This window comes from Excalfactoria chinensis, chromosome 1 (assembly GCF_039878825.1).
Source record: "Excalfactoria chinensis isolate bCotChi1 chromosome 1, bCotChi1.hap2, whole genome shotgun sequence".
Lineage (NCBI taxonomy): Eukaryota > Metazoa > Chordata > Aves > Galliformes > Phasianidae > Excalfactoria > Excalfactoria chinensis.
In genome coordinates, this window is record NC_092825.1 from 177063830 (window position 1) to 177085854 (window position 22025).

The following is a 22025-nucleotide window of genomic DNA, read 5'->3' on the forward strand; positions in this document are numbered from 1 at the left end:
GCGAAAACCTTAAGATGCAGCTTCAAGAGAAACATACTTTGCAGTTGTAGGAATGAAATGCTGTTTCTGCATTAGATATCAAAAAGGGGGATGGCTCTGAGGAAGTAGAACACAATGTATTTGCGTTCTGTAACTTGTCCTTAGAAATAGCTGATGAGAAAAAACGGAAATACCATGTATGTTAGTAGCATATTTTAGAAATACAGATGCTGAAATATGTGATTAATTCTTGCTTGCAAAGCTGCAATAGTTTTTAAATGTTGCAAATAGTATGGGTATATTATTATGGACTAGCAAGCATACTGTAAGGTTAATCTGCTTGCATAAGAGACCCTCAGCAAAAGGAAAACAGACTTAACAAACAACAGAGAAGCCAGGGCCTTCACACAAGGCTGGATTGCCTCACTCTGTGGGTAGGTTGGGATGCAACAGGCAGGCATCAAGATACTCCCCTCTATCTTCCTTCCTATCTTATCTCTATCCAAGGACAAGCAGATGTCCAGAAATAATGACTGAGTGCTGAGTGAGCAAATGTTACAAGTTAAATAATCAGTGATTTATGCTTAGCTAGCATCAGAGATACCATCCTGATCAATTATTTGGATATTTCCAACACGGTTTGAATAGAAGCAATATATTGTAGTGACTAACCATGGTCCTATCTTGAAGAGGCTTTGCCAGCTCTTGGATTTGATGATCTTCAAGGTCTTTTCCAACCTGGGTGATTCTAATTCTGTGATTCTCTTCCACTTTAACTGCATTGGCAAACTTTCTGGTTGAGACAGTTGTGCAGATGAAGGACTGAAGAATAATGCTTACGACAGCAGAGCTGCTTTGGAGGCTTGGAGGGACAGTATTTCCCCCTTTGGGAGGAACCACAGAGAAACAGTCTGCTTCCTTAAGTGAATCTGGGCTGGAGAACAAAGGACTTGAGCTCACGTACAGTGAGGTAATCCACATGTAATTAAACTGATGTTTAAAAACCTACAGTGTCTGACTCTCGTAGTATCTGCAACCGTAGACGTTTGGGAAAGCACTTAATTCTTGAATGGCTTCTTACCATGGTTTAGTGGGAAAATACTGGTGGTAGGCGGATGGTTGGACTGGTTGATCTTTTAGGTCTTTTCCAACCTTGGTGATTCTATGATTCTGTGGTACTATTTGTTACAGGCCTCGCTGCCCTGCCTGGCTCACAGAGGCACAAAGTTCAGTTTTGTTTCCTCATGAAAGTAAAGGAGCAGCGTTTTGGAAGGGCTGTGGAGAAAATACTTCGCCACCAAGTTTATTTCCACAAGGAACCGGAGCTTTATTATTTGGGCGAACACCACGAGCAGGCTTTGTTACTACGACCACATCAGCCGGAAAGCCGCGTTGCCACAACAACGGGCGGCCAATAGCGAGAGTGAAACGACGGCAATGGCGGGTGAGGAGGAAAGGCGGGATTGCAGCAGAGCACCAATCAGAGCTGAAGACGGAAGGGAAAGGCGGGAGGGTTTGGCCTGGCGAGTTAGCGGAGGGGAGTGGGGAAGAGCAACCAATCGCAAGTCGGGACGGAGGGGCGAGGGCGGGCTTTTGGCGTAGCAACCAATCAGCGGGAGAAAGGGATGTTCCAGCGAATCACATTCGCGTTCTTCAGGTCGAGCCAATCACAGACGGAACGGAGGAGCGTCACCCAATGGGGACGCGATGAGGGAACAAAAGGGGCATTCCAAGGCGCCGGCCCTTTTTCCTCAGCCCAATTTCACATGACGCAACGGTTGGAGGAAGCGGTTCGCGAGCCGTAGCCGCCGCCGCCATTTTGTGAGCGTTGAGACTGAGCCGGCGGCGGTCGGAAGCACAGCGGCGGTACGGACGGCAGCGCCATTGGCAGCGGAGCCGCAGCTCGGAGGATGCGGTAGAGGAGCCCAGCGGCAGCGGCGGGGGGGAAGCGTCGCTCGGCGGCGGCAGGGGAATCGCGGGGAGGGGGCCGTCGGTCGGTGGGTCGGGTCCTGGTGCGGGCCCCGGTCGGAGGAACATGTCGGCCCCGGAGAGCAGCGCTGGTAGCAGCGAGGCCCGGGAGGACGCGTGCCGCGATTACCAGTCATCGCTGGAGGACCTGACGTTCAACAGCAAGCCGCACATCAACATGCTGACCATCCTGGCCGAGGAGAACGTGCCCTTCGCCAAGGACATCGTCTCCCTGATCGAGGCGCAAATCGCCAAGGTTTTTATATTCCACCGCCTACTACTCCTACCTATACTGCTGGGGGGACCGGCCGGGGCCAGGAGAAAGGGCTGAGGGACGGAGGAGGCAGGGAGAGAAGGAGGGCCCGAGAGAGGGAGGCAGCGGGCCCGAGGCTGGCGGCTGGGTGGGGGAGGGGAGCAGGGCTCGGGGCCTCGAGGCGAGGTGCTCCCCAGGGTCAGAGGTGGCCACGGGGGAGCAGGGAGAGCTGAGGGAGGGAGGATGGGGGCAGCAGGCCCGGGGATCACCGTTGGGAGCAAGCGGAGGACAGCGTGGCTCGGCAGGGAGCACGGCTCTCCCCTTCGTACCCCTTTTCCCCCTCCCTTCCTGGCCAGGTTGAGGGCTGCCCCTTCTCCTTCCCGCACCCCGTAGGGAGCAGGGGACCCGAGGGCTGCAGTCGGTAGGAGGGGACGGGTTGGGGTCCGGCCCGGGGCAGCGCGGCTCACGGCGCGGCCCCGTTTGGGTAACAGATGCAACATGGCGGCCCGGCCGTGACTGGGCAGAGCCTCGCCCTTGGAGCTGGGTTTTCCCCTCGAAGCTGGTGTCGAAACCGTTGCATTTAGCGATTTCTTTTGTAGATAACGATTTTATAAGTATTGTTAGCGACAGCCTGACCTTGTGGAGGTTTGTTTTTTTTTTTTTTCCCCAATTTATATCCTGGTAGTGTGAAGGAACATAAATTAAGGTTGAGTTTATAGCACGGAAATCGTCTGCTTTAGAAAGTCTAAGTATAATGATTTTCTTTTTTCTTTTTTAAAGTATCGTTTGTAGTTTGAAAGATAAGGTTATTTTCCCAGTGTGGTCCCCGTGAGATATTAACTGGAGGAGTAAGGGTGGGGAGGCTGATCTTCCAGGGAAGTTCTCAGGTGAAAGGCGATCATCTGCTCCGAGTAGTGAAGTGTGTGTGTTGCTGGTTGGGTGATTCTGTGTTTTCTGCTTAGAGAAAGCGATGTGGGCTTGGGGTAACCCGTTTGGCTTTCAGGTGGCTGTGCCCTAAGTAAAGCAAGCGCTGTGTATCTCCACGTGTCTTGGCTAGAGAGGTTTGTTTGGTGAGGATGGGAAGAAGAAATTCTCCCCGACTGTAGAAACCGCAGCAGCCTGTAGGATCCTAACATGGCGTCTGAAAGGCACGTGATATAAAAGGAAGGGAAAGAGGAGGCTCCCTCTGAGCCCAACCCAGGCAGTTGCTGACATCAGTCAGCCACAGCACATGGATGGGGGCAGGGGGGGGGTTACTGTACCTTTCTAACAGTAGCTTTCTGTAAGAAAAGGGTTATTTCTTCAATCCACCGTGTTCTTGCCAGTCACCCCTTCCCCCATTGTCTCCCTTGCTCCCTCTAATACCAGGCTCCCTCTAATATAGGCCTTTTTTTTTCCTTTGGCTTTAAATCGCTGTTTATAATGGTGAGAATTGTATTGTCTTAATGCTGGGGAGGGAAAGATCTCTTACATTATTTAATCTGTCTTTCTACCAATGCAGGATGGCTCTTTAGTGTTCCACAGACCTCTTCCAGTCTAGTTTTAAATGCTACCAGTGGCCAAGTTTTGCCATTCCTTGGGGAGGTGACGTCATAATGGAATAGATCTCACCATTATATCTCCTAAAGGGCAGTGGATGTGTATAATTTGTGATAAATATCAATGCTGTCAAATTTCTTCATTTCTGGGTGTTTTAGAGCCTGCCCTGAAGTGTGTTTTTTTTATTTTTTTCTTCTTTTTAAAGATGTCTTAAATCTTGTATCAATGGTTAGTTTTGCCTTAGTTACTATTTGTGACTGTGGTTTATTCAAGGCAAGTTTTCTTAGTTGTTTTTGGGAAAGTGCTCTCCTTTGCTATAAGCCACTTTTAAAAAGTGTTGCCTGGAGACAGTTTGTTTAGTGTAAAACTGGAGTGGTCTGCTTTACGATTTAATAAATGGCTCTGAAATGTGTGACTGCTATTATAAAATATGTAAATAAAAAGTGTGAAATATGTATTTGTCTTTTTATTTACCATTGTATAGTGCAGAATTTGTTTCTGAGACCCATTTTGTGTACAAAGTTGTTTTTTTAAAGTCTTTTTTATTTGCAAGTTTGTGACTCGGGGTTTGATTATGATTTTAAGTTTTTTTTTTGAAGTTGAAACTTTTTTTTTTAGGAAACTAATAAAAAAAAAGCCACACATTTCCAACAATAGCTTTCATACATTATTTGAAAGAAGAGTGGGAATTCTGTGGTGATGAGCTCAGCGTTAGCATTCTGTGTGTTCTGGTGGTATGCGGAGCCTCCCTGCTGTTGGTTAGCTCTGTGTGGGTCTCTTTTCTTTGCTAGGGGGTACTGTATAGATTGCCTGAAAACAAGATGTTCAAATCTGGGATTCCCTTTGTGTGGTTATTGGAACGTGGGCTAGATAACATAATAAACATCTCCAGAAATGAAGACTTAAATAACCCAACCGTTTTTAATTCGTGGTTCTTAGATTGTGCCACCTGAGTAGCTGATGTTCGAAGGAGGGCACTCTGCTAAACTAATGCTGTCACATTTTGAAGTAGGCTTCCTTACTTTCTGTGTGATTACTTCTAACTACTCCCAAGCACATGAAGTTGTTAAACTTGTTACAGTGCCTTTGCTATTAAATTAATACTCTGGCATCTCCGACTTGAATCTTAGCTGTGTATAGTGAGCTACTTCCATTCCTTGGTGAAATGGAAGAGTGTAGTGTGCTCTGCTAGTAGCTCTTGGGCGTTTGTGCTGCTGAGACAGCTCTTTGTTACCCTGAAAGCTGACTTAGAAGGTCAGAAACTGTACACTGTCCTTTTCTATATAAAGGAAAGCATTCACAACGTAGAGTAGCGTTTTTAATGTCCCTTTGTGTAGGCTGCATTAAAGAACTAACCAGTATTTTACTGACATGTTAATATTAAGCAGCTTCACATCCATTTTTTTTTTCTAAGCTGAAGAAATGCCCCTATTCTAACACTTTGCATATTAGCTTCTTTACAGCACTCTATTCGGTCATAAGTTCAGCACTCAAATTAGGTAGTACAAGTGCTGTAAACAATACTTTCAACGTGTTGCAATTAGTTGTAGCTTAGCTGTGCACTTTTCTGTCTTTTCATGTACAAAATACATCAGCTGCCTGCGTTTACCTTTTTTTTTCCTATGCTCAGAGGCAGTGACACCCTCCCCATTAACAAGAAACTGTCCTTTTCAGTGTTGAGTTTTGGGTCATGGTCAATTAATATACACCTAAAAGTGAGGAAGCGTGATTTACCCATATAAAAGTTTTGTTGACGCGGTGCCCTTCTGTGAACCACTTCAATGGGGAAGGATTTAAACCTAAAATTGTAAAGCAAGAGTGCTTCCAGACACTTATCTGGACAATGGGGCTGTGAAGTAAGGTGGTGCTGGTCATCGTAGGAGCCTGTCCTGTTTAAAAAGAACAATGAAGTTACTCTGATTTCATACTGAGTTACCGGATGGTGAATGGGACTTAAAAATATTATGAGTGGATGTTCCTGTCTAAGGGCATGTCGGTCAGCACGGAGCTTGTGGTGGTGTCTTTCACCTTGTTCTCTTCAGCTGTTTGCTCACTGATGCTTTCTGGAACTTTGTTGTGCCTTCTGCTGATGAAAGCCAGTGGTGGGCATTAAAAGCACCTTGATTGGGGCCCAGTAGTGCTTTTCCTGCATTGGAAGTTGTAGCTGTCCACCATCCATGCTTCTGTTTCACAGACTTGCTACAAGTTTTGAATGTGGATTTAAAACCAACAAAAAAAGACCTCTCAAGCTGCCACTTGTAGCAAAGATGTATCCTGAGTGTGAAGACTCCCGGCTGTGGAAATTGTGCTTGTGATTCCTGAGCTTTCCTGTCTGTACCCAGTCGACTTGGTGATTGGGTTTGGTCTGGATTTAGGACTTGGTCTGCGCATCCAGCTGAGTATGACTGCTGACAAGTGCCAACAGAGACTGGGACTGCTTGCTCCATTCCCTTGGATTACAGTGATATAGTTGTGACCTTTTCTGCGTGTGGTTTGTGAAAGGACTATGATGTTCAACGTATAATCTGCTACTACCGAAGTTCTCTAACCTGGGCTGTTCGCAGGAAGTCTGATTTGTGTTCTGTGAAATGGAGAAAAGCAAGCATTCAGGAGGTCCAAGTGATAAACTATTTTTTAGAAGTTCCTTGAAGTGCTAGTGATGGCTTCCTGCTAATTTCAAGTTACTTTCTCCAGTGGGTTTTGAAAGGCTGCACTCAGTACACTAGCAGTAATACTGTCTTGTGGGCTTCTTTTTTCTTTTTTTCCCTTTTTTCACCCCAAAGCTTTGAGACAAACAGGATAACCCAAGGTTGTGCCTTTTCTCTGTGGTAGACCCACCGCATTATACTTTGAACTGAGTATTGATTTTCCAGATTTAAGTTTTTAAGTTTTTGTATAAACCAAAACACAAATCCCAAGCAAATCCCTTGGTGTTGATAGTGGCAACCCAAAAGAGAGGTCTGTATTTCTGGGATTGGTAATCCCTTTATATATAGTTTAACGTATGTCTTTGTTGTACTAAACTTCTCAGTTTCTTCTTATTACTCCAGGCTCCTGCGTCAGAGAAGCTTCCTGTTATGTACCTTATGGATTCCATTGTCAAGAATGTTGGAAGAGAGTATCTTACTGCATTTACTAAAAACCTAGTTGCAACATTTATTTGTGTATTTGAAAAGGTATATACACTTTCAGAAAAGTTCTGTATTTAAGCAAAGTTGTTCCTGGTAAAATAAATACATGCTCTCAGATTTGGGTTTTCTTGGGTGCCGAAACAGAAGAACTGATTGTTTTTTATGAATGGCAAATACTGTGTTATAATGTGGAAGGGCATTCCTGCTGTTGTCAAGCCTGTGAGTTAAGTTAGCCAAAAGATGCAAAGCTGTGATGAACTTGTGTAATTTTTTTTCTATCCAGGCAAGGCTTTGCTAGTTTTTTTGATTGATTGCTTACCTGGACAGACTTTCTGCAGTGTATAAAACAGTTAATTATGAGTCGCTGATTTATTTTTTAGGAAGTAGTTAGTCTTTGTGTCAGGAATATACTGAGAATCAGTTTCTTAGAGATTTTTCTGAGCTCTCTGAGTTAGATTTTTCTGATTTGCTTAATTTTTGATGTGAAAAATGGGTACTTAAATTGTGACAAATACCACTAACAGCTGATATTCTTTAAGTGGTCTGTGATTGAAAAACAATTATGGGTGAGGGGGGGAGGTTGTGAGAGTATATTATTGCTTGGTTACATTAAAGATACCCATTTTAATTTCATTCATTGTTAAAAACTGCTGCCAAATATATTCACTTTTTTTTTTTTTTTTAACTAAGTCTTTAAACCCAGTGAAGTAATTGTGCTTATTCCTCAGTGAGAATGGCAAATCCAAGTCCAGCTTTTGAAAGACTGGACTTGAATAGGTTTAAGTTGAATCTGAAATGGTTAACTTCTGTGGTTTCCTGTATGCCCTAAGAAAGCGGCACTGCATCTGAATGAGATGAGTGGAGCTTTGGTGTATTTGGTATCGCATACCAGAGAGGATCTGTGATCCCATAATGTTTTAAATCAGTTTTTCAGCTGTACAGTGAGTGACTAAATAAGGGATAGACTCTAATAATGAGCTCAGAGATATTGAACTCCTATGTGTAGAGTAGATAGATAGTCATTTATTTATTTTTCCAATATTGGTTTGCGTTCTTTCACAGAGTTGCATTTAAACTTGCAGCTGAAGCTCTGGGTTATTCGTTTGCTGAGTTTTGTTGTTAACTGACCAAAAAGTTAATTAGAACTATTAAATTTATATTAAATATGTAAAAGTGTCAGTCACTTTAGATAACTAATGATATTGCAAGATGAAATTCTCACTGTGACATTGTTAGAGATTCTGTTTTATCAGTAAATGATCGCTGAAGGTATCTTTAAACACTCAGCGATGTCAGAAACTGGCTCAGTCATGGCAGCAGCTTTTGCAGTGAACTTGATACCCTCACAATGAAAGTTGTGTGGAGGCACCCTCCCACTCCCCACTAGCTAAGTATGAGTTACTTTTATTGAAGTTCCTGCCCTCTTTTTCAAAGAACTTCTGAACTTTCTGGACAACGTGTCTTGCTGGGACGCCTAAAATAAAACAGCAGCCCAAAAAAGGTCAAAAAGCCAAAAAAATTGTGTAATGGTTGAGTTAGCATGTTCACAGTAGGGCGGCTGCATGTGTTTTGTCAGCAGATGTTTTCTATTTGTTTAAATGAACTACTTGAGTTATGAGATGAATTGAATTTTTCCTTTAATGTGAGTTTTGAACTTAACTATCATGAAATGATCGTCTGATTGCAAAGAGAAAATGGGAGCTAGTGCTACTAGTACGCTTGATTTATGGCTCATAAATGGGTCTGATTTGCAGTTGAACTGAAATGTGCTTGAGTTCATTTTGACTCATACACCTTTTGTTGGATTTATTAGGGGGGAAAAAAAAACTTCAGTGATTAAACAGCTCAACAAAACACTTTCTCTGTTCAGAAAGTTTGTTGTTCTCTGATTTGGTTGTTGTTGCTGTGTGCTACTCAGCACGAACATTTGAATTACTGTATCGTTTCAGAGGCATTTTCTTTGGATATTTTTGTTGCTGTATTTTTTTTGACAGAAATTGCCCAAGTAAAATGAGAATTTTGGTAATGGGAAAGCTGAAAGAAAATTCTCAGAGAACGGTAATACACAATAAAACCTTCACATGTCCACATTTGAACTTCTGTTACCGATTCTGTTGGTGTAGATGTATCAATCTATACCACTTACAAGTTTGTAGTCAGTTTGTTGTGTTAAAATGATAATTTGGTAAGAATATAAAGCATATGAGATCTTAAGTTCTACAGAAAATTTTAAGTTGTTTTATATTAACTTAACAAGCCATAGAATTGTTTTATTGTTTTAGGTGGATGAAAATACTAGGAAAAGTTTATTTAAGTTACGCTCCACATGGGACGATATTTTTCCTTTGAAGAAACTATATGCACTTGACGTCAGAGTCAACTCATTAGATCCTGCTTGGCCAATTAAACCTCTGCCCCCAAATGTGAATACTTCTAGCATCCATGTGAATCCTAAGTTTTTAAATAAATCGGTAAGTCTCTCTACATACTGTATGAACAGATGGCAGTATGTGTTGTTCTTGTTGTTTGTATGCTCCTTTTTGACAAACGTAGTGTGATAAGAATAAAGCATCTGATCTCTGGAGACAGGTAAGAGGAATTTATGGACTCAGTTTTTAAGGGGTTTACTGTAAGTATTTATATCTTGAATTTTAGATTTCTAAACATTTATGTTAAATGGCGTATTCTATCATGGTGGCACAGTTAATCCTGTGACAGTAGGCAAATCCTAGAGGAGCAGAAATTGTTTTGTTTGTATTTTGCATTAAAAATGCAGTCATTAACTTGTGGAAGCTAAGTCCCAGTTTTGTATCACGCTAGCAGTTAAGGGAGATGGAGTTAGCTGGATCCATTAAGATGCTGAATGTAACCTTATGTTCTATTTTTAGCCAGAGGAATCTTCTGCATCTACCTCTGCTGCCACTTCTGGTGCCTCTACTCCTCCAGCTGTTCCTGAAATACAAAAGAATTTGACACAGGAGCAACTGATAAGGCAGCAATTACTTGCGAAGCAAAAGCAGTTGTTAGAACTTCAGCAAAAAAAGTTAGAGCTGGAGTTGGAACAGACTAAAGCCCAGTTGGTGAGTAGGATAGCTGGTGAATGATCCATAGTTTGGTCTCGCTTTGTTTGATCGTACCTTAGCTGCTATACTGGTAACTGCAGTTAAGTTTAGACAAGAGGAGCTGTTTTAGGACTAAAGCAGTGCAAGTTGCTCTGGTCCTCTAGACCAGTAGTTGTAACATAAAAATCTTAAGGATTACACTCAGAACAGGTTAAAAAATGTTTGTGGTCTTTTGTTCTCATCTTGAAAATTATGTCTGCCTGTGATGCGTCTTCCACCTCTTTTTGTGGCTTTTTCGAATACATTTGCTCTTAGAAAATTGAGTATTTCCATAAGGAACGGGGAATCCTGATTGTCGGAAACGTCAGGGCAGTTTCTGTCCTCATTAGGTCAGGTTTGTTTGATGTCACAATCTGAAGGAGGTGGCTGTCACAATCTGAAGGTGGTGGCAGTTAAACCTGTTTTTACATTCATAATTGAAAGTCATCTTATGCTGAAAGTTGATGATACAAAAGTGAAACACTAGGAGTGTAGAAATGAAAATATATAAACATACTTGGCTGTTTAGTTGTCTTGGAAATGTGGAAGGTATAGAAAAACTAAAGCTGTAGTGAGGTGTGCTTATGTTGAGTTTTTTGCTGCACTGACCTTGTAGCATTGACTTTGTATTGTACTTGAACTTCACCGTTTGTGATGGTACTATGTTAATTTAATAGCTGCGATGAGGATTAATGGGTCATTTTCAGTTAAACGGATTAATCTCATAACTGTTTCAAAACATTTCTATTTTCAGCTTTGTTTTCAAAACAGAACAGGAACATCTCTCTGCAGGTGTTGTATCACACAGATTAATGCTGGTTTTTTTCTTGTCACCTTATTTCAGGCTGTTTCTCTTAGTGTTCAGCAAGGATCATCTTCTATACCTTCAGTTCCAGCGCCTTCCAAGCCACATGTGTCCCAGACACCTCACATGGCAGTTAAAACACCTACTCAGGCTTCGTTGCAGTCTGAGAAGATCAAACCATCCCCAAGTCCTCCACTTCATGATGTCAAAATAGTAAATAGGGATCCTCGACTTAATAGAATGTCACAACATTCTTCTCATGCTAAAGATCAGTCTCATAGGAAAGAATTTCCCCCAAGTGCATCTGGTCAGTCTGATACCAAGGCGAGCAAAACATCCCAGTCTGAAAAACAAAGCTCAACAAAACCAGAGAAAATGAAAGCAGGTGAAAAACCACAAAAGAAAGAACCCGATCAGTTGGAAACGAAGTCTAAATCGCCATCTCCTTTGAAAAACAAGCTTCCCAATACTAAAGATACTAAAACCCAAGAATCTGAAAGCACAAAAGTATCTGAAATGAGTAAACGGGATCCAAGACTGAAAAAGCATCTTCAAGAAAAGCCAGAGAGCAAAGGGGATGAGGTGAAAGAAAAGAGGAGAAATACAGAGAAAAAAGAGAAAGATGAACATAAGACATCTGAGCATAGACCAGTAGGCAGCAGGAATAAAACAGTTAATGGTGTTGTCCAGAAACAAGACGTGACTACAGAAGAATCTGAAAAGCAGGGTGGAAAACAAGGGAGATCCAGTAATAGAAAACGGTCACGATCCCGTTCTCCTAAGTCACGGTCACCATCTACACATTCTCCAAAACGAAGAGAGAGGAGATCACCCAAAAGAAGACTCAGGAGTTTATCTCCCACTTCTTCAACTCCTAAAATTGGAAAGATACGTCAGATTGGCCCTAAACAGTCTCATGCTGAAGAAGCCTCACAAGGGGCAAGGGATGAAAGAAATTCTAATAAGCGAAATGTTAAACAAGAGGTGCGAGATCCAAGGAGAGTGAAAAAAAGCCAAGAAGACAGGCCCCAAGAAGTAGCAAGCCAGCATTCTACAAAAGCTTCTCCTGATCCAAAGGAGAATGCAGAGAATTGGCAGGGATCCAAAGCAGGCAAGAGGTGGAAATCCGGTTGGGAGGAAAATAAAAAGTAAGTTACCGTATTTTAAACAAATTTTCTCTGAAGTAAGTGGAAATTCTGCTCTTGGCTGAAGTACAGTTAGGTTTGGGAGGAAACATTCAGACAGCCTATGTTGACAGAAGTTCTTGATTGAGATTCATAACTTGCTTGTAGTGAAAAATGCCAATTATACGTACTTTCTAAATCGATAGTGGCGTTTTACCATAATTAGTTCTAATAGAGATGTAATACATCCTGAATAAAGAACTAACTTATGTTTTAAACGTGTTCCTATTCTCAGCTCTCAGCAGACTGAAGAACACCAAGCAGTTGGTAAATCCCCTCACCAAAGACACCGAGAAAACTGGCCTGCTGCTAAAGGAATTCTGTCACCTCGAGCACCAAAACAGCAACACCGGTTAAGTGTGGATGCCAATTTGCAAATTCCCAAAGAACTGACGTCTGCAAGCAAGAGAGAATTACTTAAAAAGGTAATACTGATTGATTGTCTTTGTAGAGGTGTCTTGGATATAGTTGTGCTTTGCTTTTCTTCTTAGAAATCCAAACTTTATGTTACAGGCCAATGACCGCTTAGCATCTGGTGAAATAACACAAGATGAGTTCCTTGTGGTAGCTCATCAGATTCGACAGCTGTTCCAGTACCAGGAAGGAAAGCACAGATGCAATGTGTGGGATAGCCCTACAGATGAAAAAGGCTCTTTGAAAAGGAAACCTCTTCTGTCTGATGCAGAGTTAACATACTATGAGCATAAAGCTAAACTGAAAAGAACACAAGTTCAGCATTCATTGTCAAGACTTGATCTCTTGGATCCTGATGATATTTTGGATTATCATGTACCTGACGCGTTGCTTTCTGGAATTGAATGTGAGCAAGCGAAAGCAAAGCGTGGAGTGCAGTTTGAAAGAAAAGAACCCTTTGGAGAAAGATCAAGACGGCACTCTCCTGTAAGTGGCACAAGCAGACCCTTTGCTGATAACCTTTCACCTCTGGAGGGTCGACGAAGGCTTGAGGAACAAAATGCTACTAAAGGAGGAAGGGGTTCGAAAAACTTCGACCCTTATGACAACTGGGGAGAATCGGATGAATTCAGAGATGCTATCAGACAGCAGGGAAAAGGTACAACAGAGTTCCAGAAGATCGATGGTGATGCAGTCTGTAGGTTTGATAACCGTGAAGAAAGACAGCTGCTTGGGAAAGCTGGTATGTATTTTTGCCTTATTTTATATGCTCTTTTTAATGCACCCTAGGTTTATCATTGGTCTCGTTGGCCACAGGGGCCTACTGTTGATACATGGTCAACCTTTTGTCCACCAGGACACCTAGGTCCTTCTCTGCACAGTGCTTTATCTTCTTTTATTTTCTTCTCTTTCAGGTGTTCGAGATGAACCCAGATCACCATTTAATGAACGCTTCAAAAGAGCTAGATATGAAGACCCAGATAAAGAACCGTTTCCAGACAGTCCAGGGTCAAGATTTGGAGGCATAGAAGCAAAGCCGAGAATAAGTGCACTAATGGAAGACAGACCTTTATTTGATGGCTCATCTAGACCATCTGCTGCAAGAGTTGGGGCAGATGGACAAGGAAGTCCTTTTATTGATAGTCCTACTGCTGGTTCAAGTTCTAGAATTGATGGGCCACCTGGACAGGCTGCTCTGAGATTTGAGGGGCCTTTGGTGGGGGCAGGTGCTTCTCAGTTTGATGGGCCCCTGGCAGGAGCAGGGGGAGCTGGAGCCCTAAGATTTGATGGGCCACCAGGGCAGCTGGCAGGGGCTCTCAGGTTTGAAGGACCTCAGGGACAGGTTGGTGGGGGAGGTCCTTTGAGGTTTGAGGGACCTCTTGGGCAGATAGGTGGGCCATTGCGGTTTGAGGGGCCTGCAGGCCAGCCTGTTGGTGGTCCTAGATTCGAAGGACCTGGAGTTGGTCTCAGGTTTGAGGGACCCCGTGGTCAGCCTTCAGGTGGTCTCAGGTTTGAGGGACCTCATGGTCAACCTCTGGGGCCTCGAGGTCAGCCAGGAGGTGGTCTCAGGTTTGAGGGACCGCATGGTCAGCCCTTGGGGCCTCACGGTCAACCAGGAGGTGGTCTCAGGTTTGAGGGTCCGCATTTACAGCCATTGGGGCCCCATGGTCAACCTGGAAGTGGCCTCAGATTTGAGGGGCCACATGGGCAGCCTATGGGGCCACATGGACCATCAGGAGGTGGGCTCAGATTTGAGGGGCCACATGGACCGCCAGGTGTAGGGCCCAGGTTGATTGATGGACCAGTGCACCAGGGCGTTGGTGGACTTAGGTTTGATGGTCCAATGGGACGGACCGGTCCGAGATTTGATGGCTGTCATGCTGGGTTTGATGGTCAACCTGGACAGCTGTCTCTTTTGCAAAGATTTGATGGAATTCATGGACAGCCCGGCCCAAGATTCGAAAGGGCTCCTGGCCAGCCTGCACAGCCACGATTTGATGCAGCCATACCTCAAAGATTTGATGGTCCTCACCAGCCAGCCTCGAGATTTGACCTGCCCCTTGGCATTCATGGTGCACGTTTTGAAAATATGGCTGGCCATCCTGCCTCACGATTAGAGATGTCGCCATATGGACAAAGCGGTCCGTTTGTTGACCATCCCGGACAGGGCTACAGCGGACCAGCTCATGGGATGCAGTTCCAAAGGCCTGAAATGTTTGACAGTTCACTAGGACCAAATTTCAGTGGGCCAGCCGGCCCAGGAGCACAGAATTTTTCATTGAGAGCATCTGGACATTATTTTGATGACAAACTTCAAGGTTCACAATACGGAAACTTCAATAATATGTCAATGGGAGGTCATCAGGTAAGAACTGATTCTAGTAAATAATTTGCTTAAGAGAATTATTCTTGTGTAGAAAATTAGGAGTTTTTCCTCTAAAAGCATTTTTTTTTTGCAGACTAAAAATAACCTTAAGTAGTATGTAGATGATTCAAGGAAAGGGGAAGGCATAAGTCTTTGTTTTTAGAAATTAAAAGCCAGTTCTTTGCAACCATTTTGTAGCTAAGAATATAGCACTTACATCAGTGTTTTAGTTTGAAAATGAATTAAGTAATTGGAAGAATGCGATGTTTTCTCTTATACAAAGCATGTTCTCTACAAATCATGGCAGATTATTGAAGCGAATATACATAATTACTTTTTCTGAGAGATTTAGAATTAAAATGAACAAAAATAATTGTGGTCTTTTTGGAGACATCCATAAGTTGGGAGTAGTTGAGAAAGATGCAGGCTTTTAAGCTATGGCTTCTGAAGAGTGATCATGGCACTGGCAGGCTTTATGGTTTCAGTTGTCCTTGCTATTGCTTGTTGGAAGTGCTCTCTTCTAAATGAGAAAATAATTATAAATCAGTGAATACAATATCTGTTTTCCCAGTAGACTGCAGGTTGTAGGGAACATACTACAAGCATGCTGTAAAAATTGTTTTTCTTTCTGAAGTTTCTTGCAGCTGGCTTGCTGAAAATCCATCTTTCAGGATGCGTTTCATATCATGGGTACTATCTCAGTTATTAGATAAAATCTCATTGTGACCTTGATGAATGTTTAGCAGTTTCTTTTGTGATTAGCTCTGTTTTTTTGGTGAAAAGGATCGCTTTGAAATACGTTGAGTGGAAAATGTGCTTGAAGGGTGGGCAAGTAAAAGAAAAGTTTGTTTGGCTGTTAGGCAAAATGAGTATTGCTTTCTGATATTTTTCTGATGGGGAATGAAAATGATGCCAAGGTTTGGTAATTGGGGGATCCTTCGCTATGAAACTGACAAAGTAATAGGAGCATTTAAATATATATGGAACAGAGAAATGCATAGAGGTTAATGATGGAATAATTTAAAACCAATTGCCTTGCCAAGAATGCTTAAATGCTTAATTTTACAGGTTTCGCACATGTCTGCTCAGACAGGACCTTATGGCCAAGGTCAACAGTATTTACCAAATCCTGGAAGCTTTGTTCAGAACCCTGCAGGTACTGTAATAGTTAACTTCCTTCTGTGTCCTTTGGTCCGTTCTCTGTTCATGACCACAAAAATTAGTGCTGTACTGTGGTGGTGCAGTGCGTCCTTGTACACTAAAGGGCATCCTTCTCTGTGGAATGGCAGTAGGTGGGGTTTCAGGAGTACTTTAATCTCTCCAGGGGTTTTTCTCAAGCAATGAGTGCTTTAACTGCGTGGTTTTGGTATGTAGTTTATACTTTAAAACAAAACAGAACCACCAAAACCAATTTTTGGATGCTTTTCGTATGGCAGAAGGGCACCTCAATTAGCCAGGCTGAATAAACATTCCCACTATTTTAATTGTTAATAATAAAAGTCTTGTTTCAAGTTGTAAATTATTTAAGTAGATGGATTCTTGTGAGATCTTTAAGCACAGAACAAGAAAATACTATGTTTTACATGGGAATTTCAGTACAAAACAGGTAGATTGCATTTCAAAATACTTACATTACGAAGGAAGTTGTAGGGGAGGAAATGAGGCAAAAGTTACGCATGAGGCAAACTGAAGTGGATAAATAGATTGAAGTGAAAAATGGAAGTAAAAAGGGTTAGAAGGAAAAGAGTGTTGTGAAATGCTAACCTTTGGTTTCCTTGAGTGTTGTGACGTTATTTCCCCTCTCCTAGGAGGAGCTGTTCCACATTCATATCCTGATAACCACCTTGGTCAGCTCGATGTCAATGAACTGTTTGCTAAACTGTTGTCAACAGGAATCCTCAAACTATCAAAAACGGATTCCACTTCAGCACGTATGTAGATTTCATTACATTCTGACTCTCCAGTTTATGCGTAGCTGAAGTGTAAAGTGAAGTGTAAGAACTTTGTGAGCTCCAGCATTCTTTTTTCTTAAATGGATCTTTGTCTGTGGGAAACCATTTGGTGTGTGTGATAAAGTGAATTATTAACTTTCTAAATGTATCTTACTTACATTATTTAGACCTTCTGTTTTGTTTTTTTTTCTTGCCCCACCTCAGTAACTTGTTAGTGATTATAATCAGATTCCTGTCAGCCTCTGAAATATTTCTCTCTCTCTGAATACTGAATTTTAGTGCCAGAAGCTTAGATGTAGTGTCATGTTAAATTGCCATTCAGAGTTGCATGTTGTCTTTTGTATGCTTTATAAAGCTATGAGACTAACTCAGCTCTTAGCGCGTTCAGGTTAGTGTAGTCAGGTTATATTTATTAGTATTTGAATAAAAATAATATCCAAGAGCACCTTATTTCGTACTGAAAATGAGCTGAAATTTTGATGAAATTCTTTCTTTTGAAGAAGCAAATGAAACATCGGCTCAGCCAGCTGCTGAAGAGGAGGATGATGACCAGGGTGATCACGATGTCCCAGACCTCACGAACTTTAAAGTTGAAGAACTCAGACAGTGCGTATTGCAGCATGAGCTTACTCTGCACTAGGAATAATGGCATGGTGGTATCTAGGTGGTTAATCCAAGGCGGTTTAGTAGGTGTGATATAACAGTGCTAGCGTGTTCCTTGTGAGTAGTTTATGCTTATTTGAATGCTTTTTAATGTACTTACTTTGAATGCTTTGTCTGTGTCAAATGCTTTAACCTTATAGGAGAATCATGCTCTTCTTCTGCTCTTGAGGTCACTTGAAACAACTTACTGAGAAACTTCCCATTTCTTTCCAAAGAAGTGTTAACTTCTTTTTGTTTTCCTAGGCGTTACGATAGCGTTATAAATCGACTATACACTGGAATTCAGTGCTACTCATGTGGAATGAGATTTACTACTTCACAGACAGACGTTTATGCAGACCATTTAGATTGGCACTATCGTCAGAACCGTTCAGAAAAAGACGTTAGCAGAAAAATTACACACAGAAGGTGGTACTACAGCGTAACGGTGAGCAATGCAGGACGTGGGCCTCGTTAATTAGGGCTGGATTTGGTGTTTCACATACATGCTGTGGGATTGCGGTTGAAATTGTATTATCATTGGAGTTTGGTGATCAGTGATGTATGAAAACTACTTGAAATATCAGACAAAAGAAAAAGCTGTTACGTGGTGAACAATAAGCAGCTTGCAGTTATCTGTGCTGCTTTGGTTGAACTGAGAATGAAAGGAAAGTTGAAGTATAACAACCTTTCACGGACTGTTTCGGTTTAACGAACTAAGACTGATTATATCAGTTACTTCAGGGATTCCATTTTTCTTTTTTTTTTAATGTATTTTTTAACCATTTCTGGCTGTTTATGATTGTGAATGAATACTTGTCCTTAGGATTGGATTGAGTTTGAAGAAATAGCCGACCTTGAGGAGCGTGCAAAAAGCCAGTTCTTTGAAAAAGCTCATGAAGAAGTTGTACTAAAGACACAGGAAGCTGCAAAAGAGAAGGAGTTTCAGAGTGTGCCTGCTGGACCAGCTGGAGCAGTTGAGGTGAGTTCCAGTTTGCCTGCCGTAGCCCATATGGTCTGCAAGCAGACTGAAGTCTTGTTTTTGTGCAGTCACTTGCTAGGTTTTGCATTTGTGTATGTAACATTTGTTTCCTTTTGGCAGTAGCAGTATAAATAAGCAGTAGTTCAATAACCTCTATGCCTGTTCTGTCATTGAAAGGGAGAAGTGTGTTGTGTGTTTCCATAGAAAGCATAAATCAGGGAAGCTTGTTGGATTTCCAAGTAGGAAATGGTTGCTTGGGATTCAGTAAGTGATAACCTTAACTGAATTTTTGTTGCCTTTACACGCATACAAAAAGATTGTTCTTTACAAGATGGGCATTTGGAAGAGCTGTCATAATCTTCTGACTTGAAAATAGCCATCAGATCTGCATTTTGGTAGGCCAGTGGCTGTAGCAGTGAAATACAAACGTTCTTACACGCTTAAACCTACAAGAAACTAAGTGACAAAGCCACAAAGGCTTTTGTTTCAGTCTTTAAAAATTACCTTTAGTGCCTTGTTCTCAGAGGTGGCTGTTTATTTTGCAGAGAAGCGTGAAGGGTGTTAATGCTTTGTGCAGTTCTCACTCTAATTCAGAGTTGAGTTTTGGAAGATGCCATGGAATAAACTAAATCCCTGCACCAGATTGTCTTAACTGACAGTAAAACAGCATTGGATTGTTACAGAGTGTCTTGCAGAGACTTCCTCGTTATAGGGACAAAGCTTAACTTTTTCAAGTGACAAATGTTGTTGCTCATTCTACCAACTGTACTCAAATAATTTCTATTAACATTTTTTAAAAATATTTTTGAAGTGTGGAGGTAAAATGTTGTGGTCTTCATGTTGTTATCTTAATGTATATATATGTGACTGTTACTAGCCAAGTTCTTGAGGCTGGTGTTCAGTAATGGCTTTAATAACACCGTGTATCTATCATGTTACTTTGATAACTTCTCAGAGGTGTGAAATCTGCCGGGAGCAGTTTGAGCAGTACTGGGATGAGGAAGAGGAGGAGTGGCATCTAAAGAATGCTATCAGAATGCATGAAAAGGTAATCCAGTCTTGTTACTTGTAGCATTCATTTATATTAAAAGGCAAAACAAAAACATAATAGAAGAATTACAGAAATAGACCACAGTGACCCATCTTTTCTGAAGGACTCCCCTGTTAGTTTTCCTCCTTCCAGGTGCATAAATATCTCAACCTTTGGACATGCTTGAAGTCCTGGTTTGTTAGTACAGACTCAGTAGGCTTCCCTTGTAATATGTTGCTAAAAGATAAATGAAGGTGATCTTCTCTACTTAGCATTGTTGAGTCTGCCTGGATTACTGGGTCCACTTTTGGGCCCCTCATTACAAGAGAGACCGTGCTGGAAAGAGCCCAGTGGTGGAGCCTGTCCCTCTTTGGAAGCCTTCAAAAGCCAAAGGATGTGGTCCTGGGCAGCTTGGCTCCGGATGTCCCTTCCACCCATTCTGTGATTCTGTGAATGTTCCTGTGAGTGTGGGTGTTGGTTTTGGTCCAGTTATTTCCCTACGCTAAACAAGGTTTTTTATATGATGGCTTTTCCTAACTAAGCATGCACCAGATATCTTCCCAGTCACATTTGACACCATACTTGTTCTACACTTTGTTGTCCTGGAGGATTAGTGTGATTTGTATTTGTTCTGTTTATGACTGACTGGTGCTTGTACTGTATCCCTAATGTATTTAAATGGTTAACAATTATTTTCCAGATTTACCATCCATCCTGTTATGAGGATTACCAAAACGTAAGAAAACCCTTACTTTCATATTTTTTAACTATTTTGCTTTTGGTTTCTTTGCTTGATCACTGTCTTTATAGAGAGCAGGTCTGCAGAATCAGTTCCTCTTGCATGTGGCTAGGCAAAGAATCAGAGGAAATGCCTTGGGAATGGCAAGTTTGTAATGTATAGTTAGAGTTAGCTATGATGTATCCATGACAGCTTTTATGTCATATAGGTGAGACTAAAGTGAAGTCATTATGAATTTATTGTTAACACGTGTAATCTTAGGAATTTTAAGAAACTGAGAAGATGAACGTTAGTATATGTTAAATTTGTTATGACTTGGGAGCTATCAGTTCCTTTTTTTGGGGGGGAGGGGAGGGGATAGTTGGGAATATTTTACAGTAACATATTAAGCATTTCATCACTGCGAGGATAATATCGTTTGAAAGTAATTATGGAAAAGTAATGCTGTTGTATAGTAACTTCGTATTATTAGATAAAGTAGAAAGTAATAAGTGGAAGTTTGGATTTTGAGTGCTCTGCTGCCCACATGTTTGCGCTTGGAAAGAGACAGAGAGGAAAAGAAGGTAAAAAATGGTTGTTTGAACAATGTGTTAATACTGTGTGAATGTTTGTTTTATAGACATCATCATTTGATTGCACACCCTCTCCCAGCAAGACCCCTGTAGAAAATCCCCTAAATATTATGTTGAACATTGTTAAACAGGAAACAGATGAGTCCTGCGACTCACCTCAAGTGAAAGAAGAGCCTGATGACACCCCTGCTGCCTGTGGAGAAGAGAGCACACCTGCATCCATAGTTGTTAAAACAGAACCAGATGAGTCTGTTTAGAATGAGGTTTGATTTTTTTTTTTTACAGAAGAGCTCCTGTGTTAATTCTGGAAAGCAAATACTTTTTATAGGAAATAAAAGCATTCAATTTGAGGCAGGGCCTCAGCTACTGTTTGGTTAATAAATACATTTTTGTATTTAAATTTCTTATTGCCTGCACTGTTTCAGGTGTCATTGTGTGAAAATTCTGTAGATGCGTGAAAATTTAATGGAATGAAATTGTATATGTAAAAAAAATGTACAATTTTCACTTGTGGAAATGTAAATTATAAATAAAACATATTTTTGCTATATATGGGGAGTGTAATGTTTATGCACACCATCAAACAAAGATAGTGTTTCTGTACTTTTTTCAGTTTAAATGGAAATAAAAAGACCTCAGTTTTAAACCTCTTGCTGAATCAGATTCAGAAAAGTGAAAGCAAGCAATTTCCTTCAGTTAATCTCATAAGCGGGTGATCAAGGGAAGCAATGCTGGAACTTGTCAAGACAAAATCCTAGATTTCTTCTTAACCTTAACTTGAAATAACTTTTACTTATCTGGATGTTAGTAACCATAAGGCCGTTCTGGGTAGAATGCGAGAATTTAACAAAGCAACCAGAGTTGCTCAATTGTGAACACAAGTGCCAACAGACCATTAACAAGCCAGGATGCCTGGTAGCTGGGACATCTTCAATGATATATTTTCCCATTAGTCACACATAAGAGTTTAATACAGCTGAACAAACTTTTCTTTACAGGGGTGGGATGAATCTAAGAATGCACATTTGAAGGTTTTTTTTAATTTTTTTTTTTTTTTTAAATTTTTTTGTTGCTTATGACTGGATTTAGGTGATAAACCAGATATCCTGAGATGTTAATATTTCTTAAATGTAATAAATAAAATGAAGCATATGTTCGTGTCAGTCTCTTTTCTTTCTGTAGTGGGTTTGTGTAGTTGGGTGTGTTTGTGGGATGGGCACTAAGCTGCATAGGTATGTATGCATGGAAGTATGCATAAGTTACACAGTGTTTGTCTTGTGATAAACATGCGTTTGCCAGGTGTAGGGTGGATTTCATCTAAAAGTCAGAGGAAACGTCACTGTCTTAGGATATATGGCTCAGAAAATAT

At 41.4% G+C, this 22025-nt stretch overlaps 1 protein-coding gene across 2 annotated transcripts; it reads left to right on the forward strand.

Annotated features, from left to right (window-relative positions):
- Nucleotides 1–1812: 1812 nt before the first annotated feature.
- Nucleotides 1813–21808, forward strand: PCF11 (PCF11 cleavage and polyadenylation factor subunit). 2 transcript variants are annotated; one of them, XM_072326864.1, is made up of 16 exons: nt 1813–2203; nt 6790–6915; nt 9153–9341; nt 9759–9950; nt 10816–11924; nt 12196–12385; nt 12474–13116; nt 13289–14739; nt 15808–15895; nt 16548–16670; nt 17192–17297; nt 17598–17781; nt 18160–18315; nt 19271–19363; nt 20046–20081; nt 20704–21808. In XM_072326864.1, the coding sequence occupies exons 1-16, from the start codon at nt 2015–2017 to the stop codon at nt 20911–20913; spliced, it is 5085 nt and encodes a 1694-aa protein (XP_072182965.1). In that variant the 5' UTR covers nt 1813–2014; the 3' UTR covers nt 20914–21808. The 2 variants fall into 2 exon arrangements, with proteins under 2 accessions (XP_072182965.1, XP_072182964.1); XM_072326863.1 differs by having other exon boundaries at nt 1884–2203; nt 17195–17297.
- The last annotated feature ends 217 nt before the right edge of the window (nt 21809–22025 follow it).